The sequence below is a fragment of the Vigna unguiculata genome, chromosome 9 (genome assembly GCF_004118075.2).
Source record: "Vigna unguiculata cultivar IT97K-499-35 chromosome 9, ASM411807v1, whole genome shotgun sequence".
Lineage (NCBI taxonomy): Eukaryota > Viridiplantae > Streptophyta > Magnoliopsida > Fabales > Fabaceae > Vigna > Vigna unguiculata.
The window spans coordinates 32,915,247-32,937,108 of NC_040287.1; the positions used below are offsets into that span (position 1 = coordinate 32,915,247).

Genomic DNA, 21,862 nt, shown 5'->3' on the forward strand with positions numbered 1-21,862 from the left:
CAACCTACATAACCAAATTGGCTCACTTTAATACCCCTATATTAACTTAACTTTAAATGTAATTCAATTTTATAAAATAAAATTTATACCGCATAAGTTAATCTATAATAAACTTAAATCTCCAACAAATTCTACTTCTAGTACAATGCTTCTGTTGACAACTTCTCTTCAGTGTCATTAAATGAGTGTAGACAAAATTAAACACTTATGTATTGAAGGTCAACTATAATATAATTAAATAGGTACCACATTGTACGAGTTATTATGCATCAGTCAAAGTTAAAACTTGAATGCCATTATATCCTTGTACCAATTATTCTTATTGTCGTGTAACTATTTTAACAGATCATGTTTCAGTTTAGTGGGTTCAAAAAGTTAATTGTTTCATCATTATTCACCTTCTCTTCGTTTTCTTTACACACTTTCGAAAGAATAAAAAGTCATAACTCTTTTAAGGTAAAGCACGTTCTCATGATATATATTCAACTTTTTTATGATTTATCTCCTCATATTTTAGTGGCTTCTTAATAGTATTTTATCTTTTAATTGTGTATTTTTTTTTAAATTTAGAAGATATATAAATTAGAGAAAAGTTGGAAGGATTAAATAATAATTCTAGTTTGTCATTAAAATCGATTTGGCTCAATTTGAAGACGTGTTGGTTTATGAGGAATCATGTTATCTACTTGTAACACACATTTATTTTTAAGTTGACGTTTTATACATTGCTGTATTAATTCTACCACGAAAACCTTTTGGAATTTCGTAAGCACTTAAGATTATAAATAGATTTCTTAAAAATATAAGCATGGCCAACTATAGAGTTTTCAAAGCCTTAACATAGTTATTTTGGTCTTCCAATTATTGATGAGAAAAAAAAACAAATATCTTATTTTTATTACATTTTTTTACCATAACTTTCCTACATTACACAATTGGGTCAAAATTTTGAAAAAAAAAAACAAAATACAAATGGATTTCAAAAATTTGTGATCATTTTGTGTCTATTGCTAGAATTTTTTTAACAACACCAAAGTGCAGGAAAACTTATTTTCAAAAAATCAGATTTCACAAATCTTTCATACGTCATTCCTTAATTAGTAATCTTCATAATTTAGTGCATTTAGATCAGTGCTTATCTAATATCAGTTAATTTATTTCAGTATTTGTATGTTTTAGAATTTGATTATATGACTTGGAATAAAAATTGAAACACGGAACTGAGATGATTAAGCAGTTGTATACTGTGTTTTTTGGATTACTTGGACATAATCAATTAATTAAATGTTGGAAAAGAAGAGATTAAGACGACCTTAATGTTTGTTTAAGGATAATAGAGTAGAAAATAATGAAGTTAAGAGACTTAGATTGCTTGTTGAAGTAGCTAATACTTAATAGGGACAGAAATAATAATCTTTATTTTTGTCTCACTGCCGAAAGTCAAGGTTGATTGAGCTATTTATGGTGGTTTCACTCTACACTCTTTATCATTCAAATTATGCTATCCAAATATGTGGCTCAGAACATCGATCATCGCTTTATTAGATTTTTGTTGTTGTTCAATTAAATATATTTTTCAAATATTTTTAGTTATTTTAAGAGATTAAATTTGTATATAATTAACTTTTAAATAGTAATATATTCAAGATTTGAAGTTGACTAAAGATTTCATTACATTATAATATATATTTTCACTTTATTAAGATTTTCTTTTGCAATATTGAGTTTGAGAGAAGTATCAATGTCACATTTGAGAGAGAAAATGTTGTAAATTTCAAATCTAAATTTCAAATTGAATAGAAATAAAAGATTGAATACCCTAAAAAAATAACTCATATACTTACTGTTTAAGGATTTTAGATAAGAGGTTAAATTATATGTTGTTAGTTTTGTATCTTCTCAGTACTATTTTCTTAAAAAACTATTCAAGTTGGATGATTTATAACATAAAAAAATATTTATAAGTTCATGTATTACTATTATATTTTCATTTATGAGAATTAAATAAATATTTTTATGTTTTTTATGTAAAAAATATTTATAATAAGGGTTTATTGTACTTTTTGTCTTCTTATTAGTGGACTCATCAAAGAAACTCTAACTATATCACGTTATTTATAGGTTATTTAAAGTAATACGCATAGAAATTATAAAATCGTCAATTTAAAATTATTATTTTTACTACAAAGTATTGATGTTAAAAGAAGAAGGGTAATCTATAGTGACGATAATATGAAGTTAAAAAATGAAGAGTTTTTATCAGAAAAGAAAGTATACATATTATATTAGAAACATGTTATATTATCAATGAAATATTTTTTTAATGTAATTGAAAGTGGTGAATGGATTAGAGAGATAGGAAGCTACGGAACAGATATGATTGAAGTAAGGTGGCCATAGAAGGTATTTAGTGTTTTCAAATTAGTTAAATGTTTCTATGGACATATAAGTAAGAATTATCTTTTAATACAATTATATATATATATATATATATATATATATATATATATATATATATATAGTTGCACTGGATTAATTAGTTAACATTATTAGTATTTATTGTGGAGAAAAATACTTAATATTATATTTTTTTTTTAAAAATAGACTCCTCTCGTAAAAAATAAATTTAAATGACGGGAATATATATGCATATATTTTTTATGAGAAAAAAAAGTAATATTGATGTGAATAGTTTGGGAATAGCTTATTAAATAATAAATTTCAATACTTTAATTATATAAATGTTAATATTATGAAAGTATAAGAATTATTAATAATAATATAAAATCAAATGGGGATGTAGCTCAGATGGTAGAGCGCTCGCTTAGCATGCGAGAGGTACGGGGATCGATACCCCGCATCTCCATTTTTTCACGTTTTTTTTCATGCCTTTTTAAACCCTTCATTTTGACGTTTTTTTCCATGCGTTTTTAAATCCTTCATCTCCATTTTCCTTCATATGCTTAATATTTTTTTTTTCTAATTAGTGATAGACCCAAATATGTTATATTTTATTTACTGTGATTGATTTCTTTTTGCGATGTTTTACTTATTTATTAATTTTTTTAGAAAAATAACTGGAAATTAAAATAACATAATTTAAAGTAAGAAATCCAATACAAAAAAAAAGACTTAAAAAACATCTACGGAGAATATTCAAAACTTAAAGAACATTGTTTACGACATATTTAATAAATTATTAGTTTTAAGAAATGCTTGACTTAGTAAGCAAATAAGGTCTGATAACTAATTAGTAATGAGATTGGATTTGCATTTGTCTTTATAACGAGATAATAATAAATATCTTCTAATTATTTTGAGTCTATTAACCTTTTCTACTATAAAATGTGATATAAATTTTTTAAAATTTTAAAATATTTTTAAGTTATCATATTACGTTAAAATTATAATTTTATAGAACGGTTCCAACCAGTAAATAATCCTTAAACATTCAATTGAAAGAAGATAAAGAAGTGAGGATGAAAAATTACTTACTAACACTCGCATTTTTCTACCATCCTCTACTTGTTTTTTAATTAAATTAGTAGAAATGATAATTTATATAAGTCAATTTCTTAAAATAATTGATATTTAAAATTTTTTAATTTATAACTTGTATGAATATATTAAAAATAGAAATGACTTTGAAATAAATTGAAACAAGAGAATAAATGTAAATGACGAAAGTTACTTTTGGATAGATTAAATGTGAACAACAAAATACTCTTAAATGAACAGAAGAAAAAATTGAATGTAAATGTATAAGTTATTTACAAAAAATATAAAGACATGTTAATGTTATGCTAGAACAACTAGATTTTAGGAATTTAAGTAATCAGGGCTATGTAGACCAAATGCTTGTCAACTTGCTATTGATTCGTGCAGACAGCAGAAACTTATGCGGGACGGACCTAAACAAGTCAACAAACTAAAATATTTAATCTGTTCCACATTTTTTCTTGTGAGTTGATCCACGGGACTCGTTCTTCATTGTCATCTTTAGTGAGATGAAAAAAAATAAAAAATTAAAGATGAAAAGAAACTAAAAGAATAGTAGTTTTAGAGTAACTTGATTTTTTGTGATACACACATAAGATAATTTCTTACTTATATAAACTTAAAATGAAATTATGATGTACACTTTGTGGGGCAGCTTAAGTTTGTGTATGAGTGAGTGATTGGCAATAGCAGGCAGTGAGCAGAAGCATGTGATGTGTGATATAGCATAGCAGTCGTAGCCACTTGCCACCACAAACCATAATGAGGACAGCGCTATTCACGAAACAAATGCGACTGAAGACGAAGCATATCCCCCTATTCAACCCTAAATCAAATTATTCAATATGCTACCATCTACTTCATCTCACCATTAATTGCATCTTCTATCCAATTTCAACACATTCTTGCTTATCGTTTTGATGCTTTGCCATGTACGCCAAACCAAAAACAAACACCCGAATAAGTTAGACAAAGATACCATTCAATTAAACACTTTCACTGCAACACTATGAACCCAGGCCTTATCCTATATCAACAAGCCCACACAGGCTTTTCAAATTATTGCAGTTAAAGAATCCCGCATTTTAATCGATTTCACTTCTATTTCTCTCTACTCAATTACTCACCTAGCATCCACTTTAGTGCAAGCTACATCACCATCGCTCTCACCTACTGTAGTTCAATTAGTGAGGAGATACAAACCATGTTAAAGGATAATTTTACTGAAGGGAAAATAACAAAGAAATAATACGAGACAATACTACGTGCATTTACCAGGTAAAAATAATTCTTCTGATATTTTCCAAATAATAACGAAATCAAGAATAAGTTTATATATGTTTTGAAGTTGGGATACTGCTACACACATTTCTCTTACTTTTACAACTGCGCATAAGTTTGATTTTTCAATTTTTAATCAGCATGGGCTACTACAGACAAGTTCATATAATAAATAGTAGAAAAAAGGTAATATAATATTTCCTACATACATCTCTATCTGGCCAATTTCTTCCTGCACCATAAATTTTTTTCCTGCATCCCATATAGACAAACTTTTCATTTTGCCTTTTGATAGTTTTTCAAGTAATTTGAAAGTCATTTTATTTCTAAAAAAAATAGTTTTTTGAATTACAAAATCTTTCAAAAAAATAGTTTTTGAATTGCCTCCACATAGTGTAATTTGAAAGTTATTAACTTCGGAATACATAATCTAAAACTAATTTTCGGAAAATCTAAAAATCATTTTTGGTTTTCCAAGTACAATCCAAAAGTTTAAAAAGGACTTTTGGATGAGACGATCTGGAAAGGATAAAATGGAAAAAAAAAATTATAGAAGTGCAGAAAGAAAGTTATGGAGGTGTAGGAAGACACTTCCCTCTATATCTAATATGCAGCCCCAGAACGCAACACTCACCTCTGGGTTTTTTTTTTTTTTGAATAATAATATTTTAAACTATTTTTTTATCTATTTTTAACCCACTATTTCAATTATCATTAGATTATTTTTTTTTATTTTTTTTGTAATGTGATAATCTAATAGTAATTGAAATGGTAAATTAAAATTTGATTAAAAAAAATGAATTAAAATATCATTTTTTTTTTAAGAATAAACAAATAATGAACAAATGGCTTAGAACATGGATACAAAAGGCGCCCTCTAGTTGTAGCGCAGGAAGAGAAATAATTTTCAAAACAAAAATGAATGAACAGCAGATGTAATTCATTGCATTATACATTATAGATGCTTAATATTTTACATTCTGTACTTTTTGTATAAACTCTTCGGGATAAAACATGATACACTACGACTTCTGTTAATACTAAACGTGATCCACAATGACCAATGTCAAAGAAAAAAAATATTATGCAGGATTGTGCATAACTTGAATAGCTTCGTGTTCTTTTTGGAAGAACAATTTGGATGGGAAGCACAGCTCTTGCTAAACTCCAGGCACCATCAGTCCATCATGCAAACCTCATTTTAATCATGTAAACTAAGCAAAAGCATTCAAATAAATAGGATCGGCTCCTTTGATTGCTTCGCCTGTCAAAAAGGGGAAGGGGGAAAAAGTTAAGACCCTTCTCCAAGCCTCAAGTAACGCAGATATTAAATTTCTTTATCTCGTGATACCAATGTAATAAGGTGCACGCTCATCTTTGACAAAGCAGAAGAAGGAGAACACTGCTGCGAGATGAAGGAACCTGTGCTCCAAAAGCCATGTAACTTTTTCGCATCTATATCACGTAAAACAACTGACTAGTTGAAACACCATTAGCTTTTGCGCAAAAGATTGGCCTTGCAGAATTTTCTTGAACTATATCAATTTCATGATAAAAATAGTTCATCAGATTCCATTGGAGATGTCCAATACCGCAGCAGTGCTTCTACAGTTAACCTCCGAGTGGCACTTAGCATTGAGATAAAAAACCGACAACCATCAATTTTGTACTCTTCAAGAGGATTTCTATGGCCAAAGCTCCTAATGTTCACCTGCCACAACTCTGAGATAAGCCTTTAACTGGTAAGAAAGCCAAAATATTTATGAGAGCAAAAGGACATATTACCGCAGAGCTGAGTCTATTCATGTTTACTAGATGATCTCTCCAGAAACAATCAAGAGTTTGCAAAAGAACAGCTCTCTGTAATTCAAAAAATATTAAATGCAATGAATATTTTACTTACAGAAACTGAAAACTCCCCACCCAGAGATGGGTGAACAAGCAGCAACTAGAATAGAGTGAGCCAAAACAGATAATAGAAAACAATCTTATACTGGATATGGTATCAATGCAAAATTTACCATTTGTATAAAACGCATCAAATGTTCTCCAAATTAGAAAAATGTTAATCTACAGACTTAAATCAATAGAAAGGGAGGAGCATTCATCACAACAAAAAACAGTATCTAATACTAGTTGATTGGGGTGATTTTATTCATCATTACTGTAGTAAGACTCAATATTTTCTTTTCTACTTTAAATGATAGGCAATGACTGTGTAGGCCGGTAGGATTACTATTGCAGTATCATTTCCCGACGGTACAAATTTTGGATCATTGCTTTGTAAATCTAATATGTCTAAGTAACTGTCAAAAGTAAAAGTTTCATTGTGTTTGAGTATGGATGTTTAGGATGGAAAAACAGATGGTAATACTGATGACAAAATGGAGTAAAACCTTAGGACACTCACATCATTTCCTCTTAACCTAAGGCAAACTATTGTTCTATGGGCTCTATGTTAATTTCCTTTGTAGGTCATTATATCAAAATGGTTCTCTAGAATCCATTTTCAATTTTCATTGCCTAGTTGCAGCTGATAGTACACAGGGTCTGTTTGCACAAACTTATCTTGAAACACTTTAAAAAAATGAAATAGGTTTTACCAAAAACTTAAATCATGCATAAGTTAAAAATCAGATTTTGGAGAAGCTCTAGAAAAAAGTTTTACAAAAAATAACTTGTGCATAAATTAGTTTTTAGCTTAGTCATTTTAAATTTTCTTCTAATTTGCTTCTACTAGAAGTATTTACGATTAATCCTAACATAGAACATACTCCCACTGATCCTTAATATAAAAGTTTAAAGCATAGTTTAAAAGAAATTGACAGTCCTTTTTACAAGCATTTTATAGTATCTGTGAAGCATTAAATTCCTTTTCTGTCTTTGTCCCTAATAAATATTAAGAATGTGTTGTTTTATTAATAAAGAATGAGAAGGAAATTTTAAAAGTTATCCATAATAAGAGTAAATTTGGTATATTGTTTTAAAATTCAACAAAATCAACTGAATTAATTATTTTTATTGGTCCATGTGATTGTATAAGTCACTTAAATCAAGGATCAGACCTGATGAAGTATCCCGTTTTAATGTTTGTGATTGGTTTTGAAATCTTTGGATGCAATTACACAAATGAAATAATCCGTGTATGGTACTAACACAACTTTCTGCACGATTGCAGGTATTATTTACGTTAGGAAATATACGGCAAGCAACAAAAATGTTCAATTACAAGAAAAAATAGTTGAATAGAATATCTTACCTCAATTTCCTTTGCATGTCTCTCATCATAACCAGACTCTTCAACAACATTTAAATATGAAGCAATTAAAAAATCTCCAAGATACTTGCGAAGAAGATTAGAAGTGGTTTGATACTTCCCATTCCTACATTATGCTAATGATCAGTGACTATTAGAACTCCATTAAACTTCTACAATCCACAGTAAATTAAGTAATTTACCCAATTAAATCATCTGTGCAGATAGCAAGCCATCGTCTTAATGACGAGCTCTTCCTGCGTATTCCCCTGAAGGCATTTGGAGGCGCTGGCAAATTTGGAAGGGAAAAGTTTACAATATCAACTGAGCTCACATCATTTAGTAGCCCAAGTGAATTTAGCAAAGTGTGATCACTAATTCCTTCAAAAGATTCTGCCAAAAACCATTTGAGCGTGTCATTAGAAAAAGTTAAAGCTGATTTAGCCAAACACAGAAAGTTAAAGAGGGTGATATATTTGTGCAGGTGAAAGGGCTTAGTTGTAGCAAACAAGCCTACCATGCAACAGCTTTCCACCGACAGTCACGAATTCTTTTAAGAGCTTACTCAAACCCCAGCTACGTGGATGCTATAAAATCCATTCAAAACAATAGATTAAAGGAATGGGTGGGTAAGAAATATGCAAAAGGCTAGAGGAAAAAGCTGAACCACCTTCACTGGATCAATATTATTGAAGACGATCTCATCAACCACTGCTTGCATGTACCTATAGGCAGTGCACACAAATCAAAGAAAGAAGGGAGGAAAGAGCAGTAGAAAAGAAAATATAACTACATAAGAATAAACCTCAATCACAAAAAGGTGAACAAAAGTCAATGACTCCTATTCCAGTCTCAACAGTCAACACCCTTGTAAGTAAAAAACCCAAGCTATATCAGAATCCTTTTCTAGACGCACGTCAGGATCATATAAGTTATATTTTATTACTTTAGAGCAGAAAGAAAAGGTCCAAGACAGCTGACTCTTGTGTATCTTATAGAATTAATTCACATTTTATATTACTTATTGAGCCCAACTCAGAATCTGAAGGTAAAGTTATTGTTTGTATCATAGTATCAAGACAATATTAGTAGAGTAGAGTTAGAACTTAGATTTTTAAAGAATACAGGAAATTATAATTACGATAGTGCCAAAAACAAGGACACAAGAAATATCTGTTTCAGGCTAGGGCAGTGAGTCATATCAAGAACTTAAATTATTCATGCTCCAAAGAAATGATAAAGACTCGGAATAAGATATTTAGATGGGAAGATTGAGTCTGACCATTCCTCAAATGAATTTGATCCTAATATTGAATAATAAAATAAGATATCAAAATGCCAAAATGTTTGAACAAATAGAATGAAAGACAAGAGACATTAAAATTTAAATTACAAATAAATGAACCTGAAAAAGCTAAAGATTAAAATGACAAAAGTGATTTGTCCTACTATGACCAGTATCAATAACACCAGAACTTGAAGGGGACTCCCTGACAGAACATGATTCATCATCCCCCACAGAAGTTGTACCTAAGAGTCTAACTTGTAATGTGAAGACTGGACAAGTTTTATATGCTGTATTTAATCCATATTTCTACTTGATGTTAGATCAAACACCACTCGTGAGATTACCATTAAGGAAACTCCCAAAGAGGCTACAGCTAAGACTGGACCAGAGTGACCACAATTGAGGCAGCTTTCCAACCCTCTCCATCCGCCCACACATAAACTTAGTCTACAAGCCTAGAGTCGGACTTAAGACTTAATTCAATCTCCTAAAAGTGACTTACAAAATGAGAAGTGCTTAAGTTTTATAAACTCTATTTATGTCATGTCTCTAGTTGATACGGAACTAAACACTGCTTTTGATATTTCAATTGAGGCCACCAAAGATGCTGCAACTGAGGTAGGTTAAGGGTGACCACAATCAAGGCGGCATTCCAATAATCCTTGATAGACATTATCAAATGGGATAGGCACAATATAGTAGGCAACCAGGCACTGTAGATTTAGAAGAAGGCTAACAATGAAACTCTAGGTCCAACCATGAACTATATTAATTACAAAACAGAATCATCTAATTTAGAGCTAATTAATACTTAACAGCCACCTACAAGGCAGTAATAATAGCTTAAACTACTCATCATATAAGTACTTAAACCTAACAGCAATGATAAGAATTTAAAGGCACTCACTGGAGTATGTGTTGGGAACAACTTTCATCATCTCCTGTTAAGATTAATTGCCTTAGATCATAAACATGCTTTCGTTGCACCTTATAAAATAATAATACAAAAACAAATTAGTTGATAATGATTTTGCATACTTGAAGATAAATTCCACAATTCTGTTCTATATAAGTGGGCAAAATTTTACTCAATGACACACACACACACACACACACACACACACATATATATATAATATATATACAGTTAAACATTCTTGAATGTGACTCACATAAGTTCTCAGGAATTTATTTCTCAATGATATTTTAATTTTTTTATTCTGATTACTTAATAAATAGGAGATAGCACGAAAATTATATTTTGGGAGAATAGTTAAGTGATATCCCTTCTTAGATTTCTTTGTCCATTACTGCTCACAATTATCCTATCAAATATTTGTTTACTTAACATGATTCTGTATGCTCCTACAATTTTCATATTTTTAAGAAGCCAATATGATAGATAAGCTAATAAAGTGCCCCTTTATTGGTTAATCTTGTATGAGAATACGGAACGATTCTACTGTTCTTTTTCCAATATTACTTTTAGTTTCTCAAACATTCTCCTACAAGGTGAATCTTTGCCTTGGATGTGCCAATTTGGAATTCCAAAGCTTCTTCTAAGGTCAAAACATTCTTTTGTCAATCAATACTAATGACATTCTGCAGGTTAGATGGCCCATATTTCTCTCTCCGCTAATATATATATGTCATGTACATCTGAATCTGAAATTGTGTTTGTTTCTCCCCAGCCAATCTATGTGAATCCTTTGGAATAAACTATTTTTCGTATTTTCAGAATATTTGGTTTGTATTCGTTCATTTTATCAATTTCTGTAGATTTATTTCCAGGGGTTTGGCAAGAAGAAGAAAAATGAAATCAAGTGACAAAGTGTGCCAAGTCAAATGTGTGTGAAACCCTGTATCTGTTTTATCTTTCAGAGAATATAATACTATGAGTGTAGTCAATAGAAGATTGCAGTATGCCGGATCAATTGACACCAAGTGCAAGCTTTTGCAATAGAATATGAAATTAAAAATCAAATTTGCAAAGTGAAATTTTTGTAAAGCAAATCAAGTTCAAAAAGTTTCATTCAAATTAAAAACTGATTACTACTTCACGCAATACCTCATTTTTAGAGATAATGTGCTATTTAAAATAAAAATAAATATTCCTTGCTAGATATCACACCTACAAATGTCCAATTTAGGTCAAAATTGACATACTTAGTAACACAAAGATAATGTCAATGATTTGACTGTTAGATTGATTATAAAAAGTTATTAAGTGGTGTAAAGGGAATTTTCTTGGCACAAGGTATCATGTCTTGCGTGTGTGAGAGAGAGAGATCAAATAATAATTGTGTAACTTGAACAAACTATTAGTCTGTTCCATAACTTAAAGCAAGCTTTATATAATATTTTATATTCTTTCCCATTATTATTATTATACTAATTCTACTTAATCATTACAAATTTTTATTCATAAATTTAGTTATATTCAGATATTATTGTGTTATATGCGTGTCTCTATATATAGTTATAATTATGTATTAATATTTTTTTTTCTATATTCTTAATAGGAGTGTTTAGCTACACTGTTAGTATATGATAATATTAGTTACTCATGGACACTGTCATGTACAGCTGTCCTTTCTCTTATACAGCTGTCTTTCTCGTATTTCTATAAATACAATCTCTGTACAGAATTTTATGTGGCTTTTGTAATATCAATAACACTTTGTTCAGTTCCTCTGTTCTCTCTCTTTCATGAACCTAATATACACGATCTGTCTATCACACTTTCTACTATTGGTTAAAATCGATTAAAAACTACAAAATGATGAGCGAGACTCGTTAAATAATTGAGACCCTCAAAATTCTGATTTCTAATAAATTTAAATTAATAAGTGTATTCAAATTGTGTGTTAGCATTTCTCGAAAGTAGTGCAGAGTACATTATAGTTTTATAATAGTTTAGTATATGATTAATAATATTAGCTTTTATATTTAGAAAATATAATTTAGAAGGATAAAAGATATGTGAAGAAGCTCCAACAGTATTTTATTCATGGACTCTCTATATAGAAAGAGAAAATGTAACAAAATATCAAATACTAACAATATCTTAATCTTAACTTCCTAAATCAAAAAAATAATCTAATATCTTTCTTTTATCTAAAGAATGTTTTAAAAATTGAACATTAAAAATAACCTTCTAAAAGCTAGTTCATTTTCCAGATATTTAGGCATATATTCTCAACACTCTTCATTGCCTTAATATCCCTAAAGGCTCAATTTGAATTTTAAATTTCAAATTGGATCTCTTTTTATGCTTGTTTTCTTCCTCCGTTTTTTTTTTCTTGTAATTCTTATCATTTTGTTTCCTACGTGAGATCACATCTTCATTCAATTTGACCTTTAGCACCTTCATTCGTTTATCAACTTCATTTTCTTTGTTTCTAGTGGACATTGCAGTGCTATTGTGTGCTATTGACCACTACTGATATTATTGCACGTTATTCTTAATACTTGAACAAAGTTTGGCATGGAATAAAAGTCTATTTCATTCCAAAAATAATTACAGTTTTACGTAGTTCAATCAATATAAAATATGACAACAGAAGTTATAACTTGTTATGCAGTAGACAACATCTAACTAATTGCGTAACCTCTCTGGAATGTGTATTTTTTAAACATCTCTTAGTAGTCGAAACATACCTCCAACACTTCATCAAACTCAACGAGGTTCTTCCTTATGCCAAAGAAGAATTTTTCTGCATTGATTTGCAGCGCCAAAAGCTATAAACATGTTGTCTCCCAATTAGCATTGGAAATATGAAATTCATTAATTACAGCATATGACAGACACAAGAATAAAAAAGATGGGAAAAGAGACCACACAGAAAGTATGTAAATAGAAGAAAAATCAATATTTTATTCCACTGAATAAAGGAGAAATTTATCATGAAAAAGAAAGAAAAGGGGAGAAAAACAGAGTTAAGGGCCTATTTGTTCCTATTCTTGAAAACAGTTTTCTGATTGTAAAGAAAAAAAAATTCGTTTGATAGCTTCTGAAAGTAGTTTTCAAAAGTCATACTTTTACAGATGTTAAAATAAAAAACTAGAGAGCCTTTGAAGTTATTTTGGTTTTCTACTTTTGGTTTTCATGTACTTCTTTGCACTATCCCGTCTTCTTTACCCATTCCTACAATCTAGAAATTAGTTTTCAGTTTTTGAAAACTGTTTTATAAAATTACTTTTAAAAACTACAAAACAAGAAAACGATTAAACACCCTAAATTCTTTTTAGACCAAATATTTACTTATCAATCATAATAATTTAAATAATAAATAGATAATAACCTGCTTTACAATGGCATCACCCTCAATTGGCAGATCCTCATCATTTGTAATCCTTGAGATAAGTCTCACTGCCCATTCAGTATCAAAATTGAACTTTTGAAACATCTCATCCTGCAAGCTATAACATGATGAGATAGTGTAAGAACTAACTGACAGCCTTAATTAGTAAACCACACCCAGTCATCCCGCTCCCCTCAAAATACACTACTAAGAAGAAAATAGTATTCGACAGCTCATCCATAAAACTGAAGGATTTCCCATTTTAAGCAAAAATCAAGACATCAATCCAAATATATACATCAATAGTTTAATAAAAAAGACAGTATATTAATACCAACTGTTTTGTATATTGGAAGAACCTTCAAATGCAGACAGAAAGTAAATTTTAATTTGGCCTTCCAATTCCTTTCAGACTATATTGACCAACAAAATTATTCTTGAAAGGAAAGTGTTGTGAACTGACTTATTAATCAATGGCCTCAGAATTGATAGTCCATAAGCCCAAATAGTGAGACGTTAGCAAGAGAATTACTAGTGTGCATCAGAAGCAATGGAACTGAAGGCCTAAGTTCAGGACAATAGGAAGTGATGTGACCCCGAGCCTCATCAGGAAGAATGGTATGATAGAGGACTATCTCCTGATCATATACAAGAAGAACTTGAAGCGGAACTTTTAGCATTAAAAGGACATGAAGATCATACAATTAAAGAATAATTTAGATAAATAAATTTAAGGGTTAAATATGTTTTTGGTCCCTCAAGTTTCAGCGAAATTTTGAATTAGTCCCTTATCAAAACTTTTGACCAATTTAGTCATTCATCTTTAAAAATGCGTGAATTTAGTCATTTTAACCAAATTTTGTTAAGTTTATCTGACATTTCAAGTGCATTTCATGATAGTATTTGAATTATTTACACCGTTTGAAACATTTTTGCTTCAATGTTAACTCAAATATTATCACAAAATGCGTTTAAAATGTCAAATAAACTTCATAAAATTTGGTAAGAAGGACTAAATTGACGCACTTCTAAAGATGAAGGACTAAATTGGTATAAAGTTTCGAAGAGGGACTAATTCCAAAATTCACTGAAACTTGAGGGATCAAAAACATATATAACCCTAAATTTAATTATGTAAATTTGTTGGGCGACCCTGACCACATGGCGAGGCTACACAAACTAATCCAGCTTATCTTTTTTATATTTTTTGATATCTTTTGTTATCTTTTGACATCTTTGTTGTTTTTTGATATCTTCTGTTATCTTCCGATATATTTGATATCTTTTGATAATTTTTTATATCTTTTGTTATCTTTTCAGTTTTTATTTTCTTAAGTTGATTGTCAGGCCCTTACCGTTGAACCTTTCTTTAGAGTCCTAGGAAAGTCTATTTATTCGCATTTTCAAAACTTTTTTATTCACTTCGGTTATTAATGAAATTATTTTTTTAAGAGAATATTTTCTTGGTTCTTGGATTAGAGTGTCAAGTTCTTATCAGATATTAACATCGTCTTGACTAATCTTCCTTGACTTATCAATTTTAATTGTGGAGTCTTTGACTTATCAATCTTTTGATTGTGGCGTCTATCCTTGATTCTTATCAAAGAGGGACCTCTTTGTAGCGAATCTTCCTTTTCTTATCAATCTGCTAGATTGTGGTGCATTTCATATCAATCTTATTCCACGTTCTTTATTCTAATTATATTGATTATTTTTACAAAAGAAATCCAAAGTCAGAAAAGATCGTCATCTTTCTTGTTAGGATCGTATCACTAACGATCCCCATACCATCCATGGAAATTGTTGAAAATTGTTGGCAGTAGGAAGTGATCAAGAACATACTTTGTAGGAGCGGACTATGTAGTAGAATCAAAAAGGGTGAAGTTTACTACATGAGTTGTTTTAGATGGTCGATCATGCAAAGCAAATCAATGGTGTGACTAATTTTGCTGCAATGGTCACACTTGAACCGTGACCTACGATCACATTTATTTTGTGATAGGTGTCGTTATCACCTCCTTGTAAGATCAAGGTTGAATTAATTGAGTCAGTGGTTGGCTTAGAAGGAATGCAAAGCAAAGAAGACCAAGTAGTAGACATAGTGAGGGCAAAAGGGGATCCTAAAATCTAGTCCCAACCTAGGAGTACTCTACAGATAAACCATACAAAGTTAGCAAAGCAAAAAGGCAATCAGGATTCTCCAATTCCTTGGCAAGGGCAGCAAATGAAAAAAGTTCATTAACATCATGAAGATTATTTAGATGACTTGAATAGGTTGGCATGATTCCATGAAGTGTCTGTGGCACAGAATCGCATCCATGTGGTGCTAACATACTCTAGACATTTTGTATATCATTAGCATATAAATTGACTTGGCCCATGTCCAAACCAATTTACACTTGCCGTGGGAGTGAAAAAAATATATTTGATTGAGGAATGAATAGTAGACACCCTACAAGGTTGAGCATCAATGTTACTCCATTTAGGCTGGACACTTTCAATTCAAACACAATTTCTTCTTTAGTGCTATGGTGAAGATAACCTTGATGCTTAAGTCAACATTTATGTTTGAGGACCAAGAAGCATAGTTATTGCAATCCTGGTTGTTAAGTAGATAGCCAGACAACCACAAAGTTGGTGAAAACTGATGCATTAGGTTTCGTAGTTTTCATAAATCAGCCTTAGAGAGAGAAACAAAAGTCAAATAGTGTAAAAAGTATTCAAACATAGAATAGTCGGCCAAACAGAGGATATTAGCCAAACAATGTGGAATGGAAGAAGGACCACAAATCAAAACAAGTATAGCAAGGTGAGTCTGGTCACAAAGATATCTATTAGAAAGATAGCTGGATGTGCTGACATCAGAGGTGGCAGCAGAGAGTGAAATATGGTGAGAGGGGTTTGGGGGGATGAGGGCATGGGTCATTCTATGCAAGAGAGGTTGTCAGGGTTAGTCCACAACATGGCAGTGCCAGTGGTTGTGATTGTCAGCCAAAAAAAGCTTGCCAAATCCTTGTCAGCAAGGAACAGCGTTGCTGGTAGCAATGAACAATGAAACACAGCAAGGGAAAAAAAGAAATTGGAAAACATACTCGGTTTCAAAAACTTTAACACCTAAGAGCAGTGGCAGTGGGTTCTCGAGAAAAACACAAATTAGGGTTCCCTTCTTGTTAGATTTGATATCATGTGGAGAAGAGAGAAATTAAGAATGCGTATATCTATAGAGGAGCTATTCAATCTATAGAGGAGAAAAAAATTACATAATATTCCGAATATCATCAATTGATCATTATATCAATTAATTACTATATCTATAGGATTCTAACATATCTACAACTACAAGATTCTAACACTATTATACTTTCCAATACCTTGTTGCCATGTAGACATTATGTTACACACTCCCACTAGTATAGAACCCCGTGAAAACCAATGAATTTGGCTATTTTCTCTCTTCTATTTACAATAATAGTGCGTTGTTTGGCATTTGAAACCTTAGATCCATTTTTCAGATGTAAAAAATAGTAGCTACTGAAAGTAGTTTCAGCTTGGATGTGGATCACATCACGTTTAATTAATTGTGTCAAACCAAACATGCACTTATCACATTATCCAAAAACAATTACAGCATCCAAAGATCAAAACAATAGTTTGCCAGTAAGTAAGATTGAGAAGTGAGTAGTCTACTCTTACTACCTGACCATAAATCGTGTTGATCCTGGATCCCCTTGTCTCCCTGCTCTGCCACGCAGCTAGAGAAAAGAATATTACAAGATGTGAGAACAAAAGTGCCAGGATGATGATGATGTAATAATAATAATAATAATAATAATTGTATTTTTACAAATAAATGGAGAAAAGGATAAGTTTCCATCATTGAGGTACTTAAATTAGCTGAGTAGAACTTCAGTATACTGTCCCAAACTCTCACGAAGCCCAAATAATATATTATTGGAGGCATAAGTACTAATATTTATTACATGATGCAAATATGCCTACAGTATATTTTTTTGTATATACAAGTAAATAACACTTTGATACCAAGTTAACATTATTCATTATCGAACAGTAAGCTATATGAAAAAAAAGTGTTCGAAAAAAAAAGTCAGTCAAGAAATTATATCATTTACGCTCAAACCAAATTAGTCATGGATTGCCAAATTAGTTAAGGAGTCAGGTCAAAGAAGCTGCACTATAATTGTTTGTCTGCAGAAGCTAGAGACATACACAAGTTCAGCAAACAACAACAATCAAATGACATATGGTCATATCATATCCAAAGTTAAATGTCCCAAACAGACTTCACATTACTCAGGAACCGTTCCCCCATTCAGCTACCATGCAGTAAGGATTCTTCATGAGGAATAGCTTTTCCCAGTTCAAAACAATTTAACACTTCACTCCCCAACTAAATAAAGGATTTCAGAAGGAGTACACAGGAATGCTAGACTTCTAGCATCTCCCACCCATTAATCATACAAAGCAAGCAATACAGAAAAACAGGTTGGAATGTTAGACTTTTACCATGCTAAGTACTGTAAGGACCAGTCAGAGCAACAAACTTCAAGGGCTAGTAATGAATTTTAAGAAATAGAGGAAATTCAGAATTTTTTTCTCCTTGTGTACTGTTGTCTCTTGTTAGGCTTTAAAATTTTTAATTCTGAAAAGAGGATCTTAGCAATTACCCACCTGGTTATCTATTCTCCGGGACTCGTGTAAAGATGTACCAATCACGTGAAGTCCCCCAAGCCTTTTTACCTCAGAACCTTCATTCAAACAATGTTCTTCACAATCCTTCAAAACTGACAGATAGGTAAGCGCTACAGTTGGACCAAGAGGGTAGGTCTCAGATTCTTCATTTGCAAGCTTCTCTAGCTCTTCCAAACTATATGAAAGATTCATTTCAATAGCCTCCAAGATAAAAGATTTAGCCTTCTGATATGTCCAACTTTTACCCTCACTTTTGGATACATATTTGGCTGAATAATTCATGTTGCAGAGAATATAACACTTTCAAGTTAAAAACATGTAATTATGAGAAAAAATGAGCATAATTTCATCTGAAACGAGAAAATTTCTCAAGTAGAACCACAGACCCATTAAGGTTGTTCTAGCCAGTAAGGCCATTGATGATGATCCAACTGTTATCTTTGGAAGCACCTACATCAAAAGATTCATTGGAAAACCGAAAGTTTAAATAAAGAAAATTAAAATGCAACAAGTAAAAGACACAATTACCATTTGTGAAATAGCTTCCCCTGCAAGTTCGACGTTTGGATCCTCCCGTGTCAAAAATGAAAGTAAGCTATCCTCTATAATTTCTCTGGCAAGCATCTGTATAGACCAGGAAGAAAATGTATTATGTCATTTCCTAGATTTAACTCATGCCAAAGTGACATGTCAAATGGATGGGGTGGGTGGTAGCTCAGTTGCACTTTATGTCAGTCTAGTTTGGAATGTGTGGGATTTTGGTTTCTCAGTTTTCTTTTGGATTAATTACATCTATCATTAAAATTAAGCAAATTTGCCACCCCCCAATCCCATTGATTTCCTTCTACTTCAAATTATTATTATTTTCTACCCAAATATTTGCAGGTGTGTAGTGGAATTGGGATATGAAATATTTTGAAAGTTTAAACATATGAAATTGAGTGGAAAGAAAGTTGAAGAATTTTATAAGATATGAACCAGTGTTTGAAGGAGAGAAAGAAAGTTAAAGAATTTTATAAGATATGAACCAGGGCTTGAAGAAGAGAAATTTGGGATCTTTTTTATTTTGGGTGAAATTGATATTTTGGTTGATAGGTTTTGTACAAAAAGACAATAAGATCAAATCAATGTGCAAGTATTTTTAGTAGAAAAAAAAAAAGAGAACTTGAGAAGTTTCGGTACAAAAAACTAACAAGGGAACCAAATTCTATTGATTTTTAAAAGAAATGCTTGAAAGGCTTGAACAAACCTCGGCAGACACAAATCAGACAATCCAATTTAGAGGGACCATAAATGTAACTAAACCAATAAAAAACCACCTACTTAAAAAAGTAATAAAAATTGATTTCCTTTTTTCTAGACCATTTTAGCAGTCTTAGAATAAGTATGCTAGGTTTCATATTGTTCTCACAGAACCTAGCCACAAATAAACAAACTTATGGGCAAACCTACTTTTGGATTTCCTCCAAGGATTATGTCTGTGCCCCTGCCGGCCATATTTGTAGAGAGGGTAATGGCATGTTTCCGTCCTGCCTGTGCAACAACTTCTGCTTCTTTTGCAGCATACTGCATTAAATGAGGCAGAAGAGGGCTAGTGAGGTAGGAAAAACTTTAAAAATGAAACACTAAGTCATAAAAATACCAACAATCTATAATTTCACAAACCTTGGGCCTAGCATTCAGAACATTGTGAGGAATATTCCATTCCCATAGCATACCAGACAAAAGTTCCGAATTTTCTACACTGCATACCAAAAAAGAATGAAAGATAATCATTCTACAAAGTTGCAAGACTATTGACTATTGAGAACAGAAAAGCTTAATGTGCATAGATTTGTAATATATAGCCCAGATAAGTAAAGAATCCAATGTAAATATTCGACAATGACAACATAAGTATGATGATGAAGGGAAAAGGTAGCTTAATTTAAACAAATATAGGTAAACTAGACCAAAATTTAAAACTACACTACTGAAAAGATATACACTAATGCCGAGACACATAATCATCAAAAGCTAAGCAAATTCAATTCCATTCGTTTAATAATAATGTAACACAGAAGATGGTTGCAAAAATCAAATCCCCCAAAAGTTTATGTATAGAGACAGTAGAAACATAGACGCAGCCCTTTTTGGCTTGCCAACTCAACCAAAGCCATTTTGGGCCGAAGCGTGTACAAAGCTTAAGTTGTCAGCAGAATATTTCCCTTTTCAACACCTATAAATTCACTTAAAGCTGAAGCTGTCAGCATCAGACCTAATAATAGTTTATATCTCTAATAAAGAGATAACTTCTTGAAAAAATTGTGCCATTATTGATAATTTAAAAATTCTTTTTTTTTTTTCAGTCGATCAATTTTCTATTCAAAATTCAATACCATGTAAATATAAATATAAAGCTTAGCCTGCACAATGTTGAACAACAAATAATAAGAGATGGACACTCTTAAGATATCATTAATATCTTATTTTTTGTTTCTATTGTTATTATTCTTCATATGTATTTTGGGCTTAGCCCATATTTTCTTTATTATAAATACAACCCCTATGTGTATTTTCTACACAAGGGTGATTAATCCCAAACCTAGTTTCATTATATTTATTATGGTATCAGATACTAAGGTTCTTGTTTTTCGCCTCTGTCACTGGATCCACTGCCACCGCCGCCGGAGATCCAGTTTCGACCAGCAACCACACGGTTGTGATCGTCTCGGCCAAGCGACCACAACGTCATTGGTTTTGCGGTCATAGAAGGTCCCACGCACAATGACACCCAACGTCTATATGGTGTCTATCACGACCGGCTTAATGTTGTTGCTTCTCGTACTCAAGACCCTATGGCAGATAATGTGGGTAAGGTGAATGATCTTTTTCATGAATTTAATGAAGTATTACCTCCTGCCTCTACTCCTGCTGAAGAAATCAAGCAATGATCACGGTTCTTCATGGTTGTGATGTTACAAGACTTATTGAAAAATATTTCCATGTCTGTGATCAGATTTTGGGTTCTACTATTATACCCAATTTTACCTCTACTTGTTCCACCTTTTTGCGTGTGCCTTGTCAACCTTCCGCTAATCCACCTGTCCATCCAATGATTCCTCTGCTTTGGTATCTCAACGTGATGATCATCACTGCTCACGCAAGCCAGAAAAAGAGCGTCACAAGTGTGATCATTGTTGCACGTTCGGCCACAATATTGATCGGTGTTATGCCTTACATGGTCATCCTCCTCGATCTGCTGTTGTTGCTCACACTGATCCTTCGTCACAACCATCTCCTGCATATCGTCATTCATCTGTTTCCGCCACCGACAAATCTGCTCTCTTCAATGAATTTCTCGAATGGAGTGAGGATCGTAAGTTTTCTAGTTCCACGACTTCTTTTGCCCACACAGGTACATCTTTTGCTGGTCTAACTCAATCTTCGTTTGTCGGTCCTTGACTCGGGTGCCATTGATCACATTATTGATAACAAATCTCTGTTTTCCTCTTTGTCCTCTCCGGATATGGATACCTTTTCTGA

The 21,862-nt window shown here is 31.7% G+C and overlaps 1 protein-coding gene and 1 non-coding gene across 4 annotated transcripts in view; one reads left to right on the top strand and one right to left on the bottom strand.

Moving 5' to 3' along the window:
- Nucleotides 1-2,793: 2,793 nt before the first annotated feature.
- On the top strand, nt 2,794-2,866 carry TRNAA-AGC. The gene has a single exon. It is a non-coding gene; the product is annotated as a tRNA-Ala (tRNA).
- Nucleotides 2,867-5,702: 2,836 nt separating this feature from the next.
- Nucleotides 5,703-21,862, bottom strand: part of LOC114163107 (protein translocase subunit SECA2, chloroplastic) — a 39,459-nt gene continuing 23,299 nt past the window's right edge. For 2 of the 3 annotated variants that reach the window (XM_028047197.1, XM_028047195.1), the window contains 15 exons: nt 20,003-20,081; nt 19,790-19,903; nt 18,866-18,961; nt 18,724-18,787; nt 18,317-18,606; nt 17,324-17,379; nt 13,628-13,745; nt 12,984-13,064; nt 10,231-10,310; nt 8,706-8,760; nt 8,553-8,622; nt 8,239-8,428; nt 8,039-8,162; nt 6,565-6,639; nt 5,703-6,490 (listed from right to left, as the gene is read on the bottom strand). In XM_028047197.1, coding sequence (XP_027902998.1) covers nt 6,326-6,490; nt 6,565-6,639; nt 8,039-8,162; nt 8,239-8,428; nt 8,553-8,622; nt 8,706-8,760; nt 10,231-10,310; nt 12,984-13,064; nt 13,628-13,745; nt 17,324-17,379; nt 18,317-18,606; nt 18,724-18,787; nt 18,866-18,961; nt 19,790-19,903; nt 20,003-20,081 — 1,657 coding nt within the window. In that variant the 3' untranslated portion in view covers nt 5,703-6,325. The remainder of the gene's footprint in view (nt 6,491-6,564; nt 6,640-8,038; nt 8,163-8,238; nt 8,429-8,552; nt 8,623-8,705; nt 8,761-10,230; nt 10,311-12,983; nt 13,065-13,627; nt 13,746-17,323; nt 17,380-18,316; nt 18,607-18,723; nt 18,788-18,865; nt 18,962-19,789; nt 19,904-20,002; nt 20,082-21,862) is intronic. The other variant, XM_028047196.1, reaches the window with a different exon arrangement.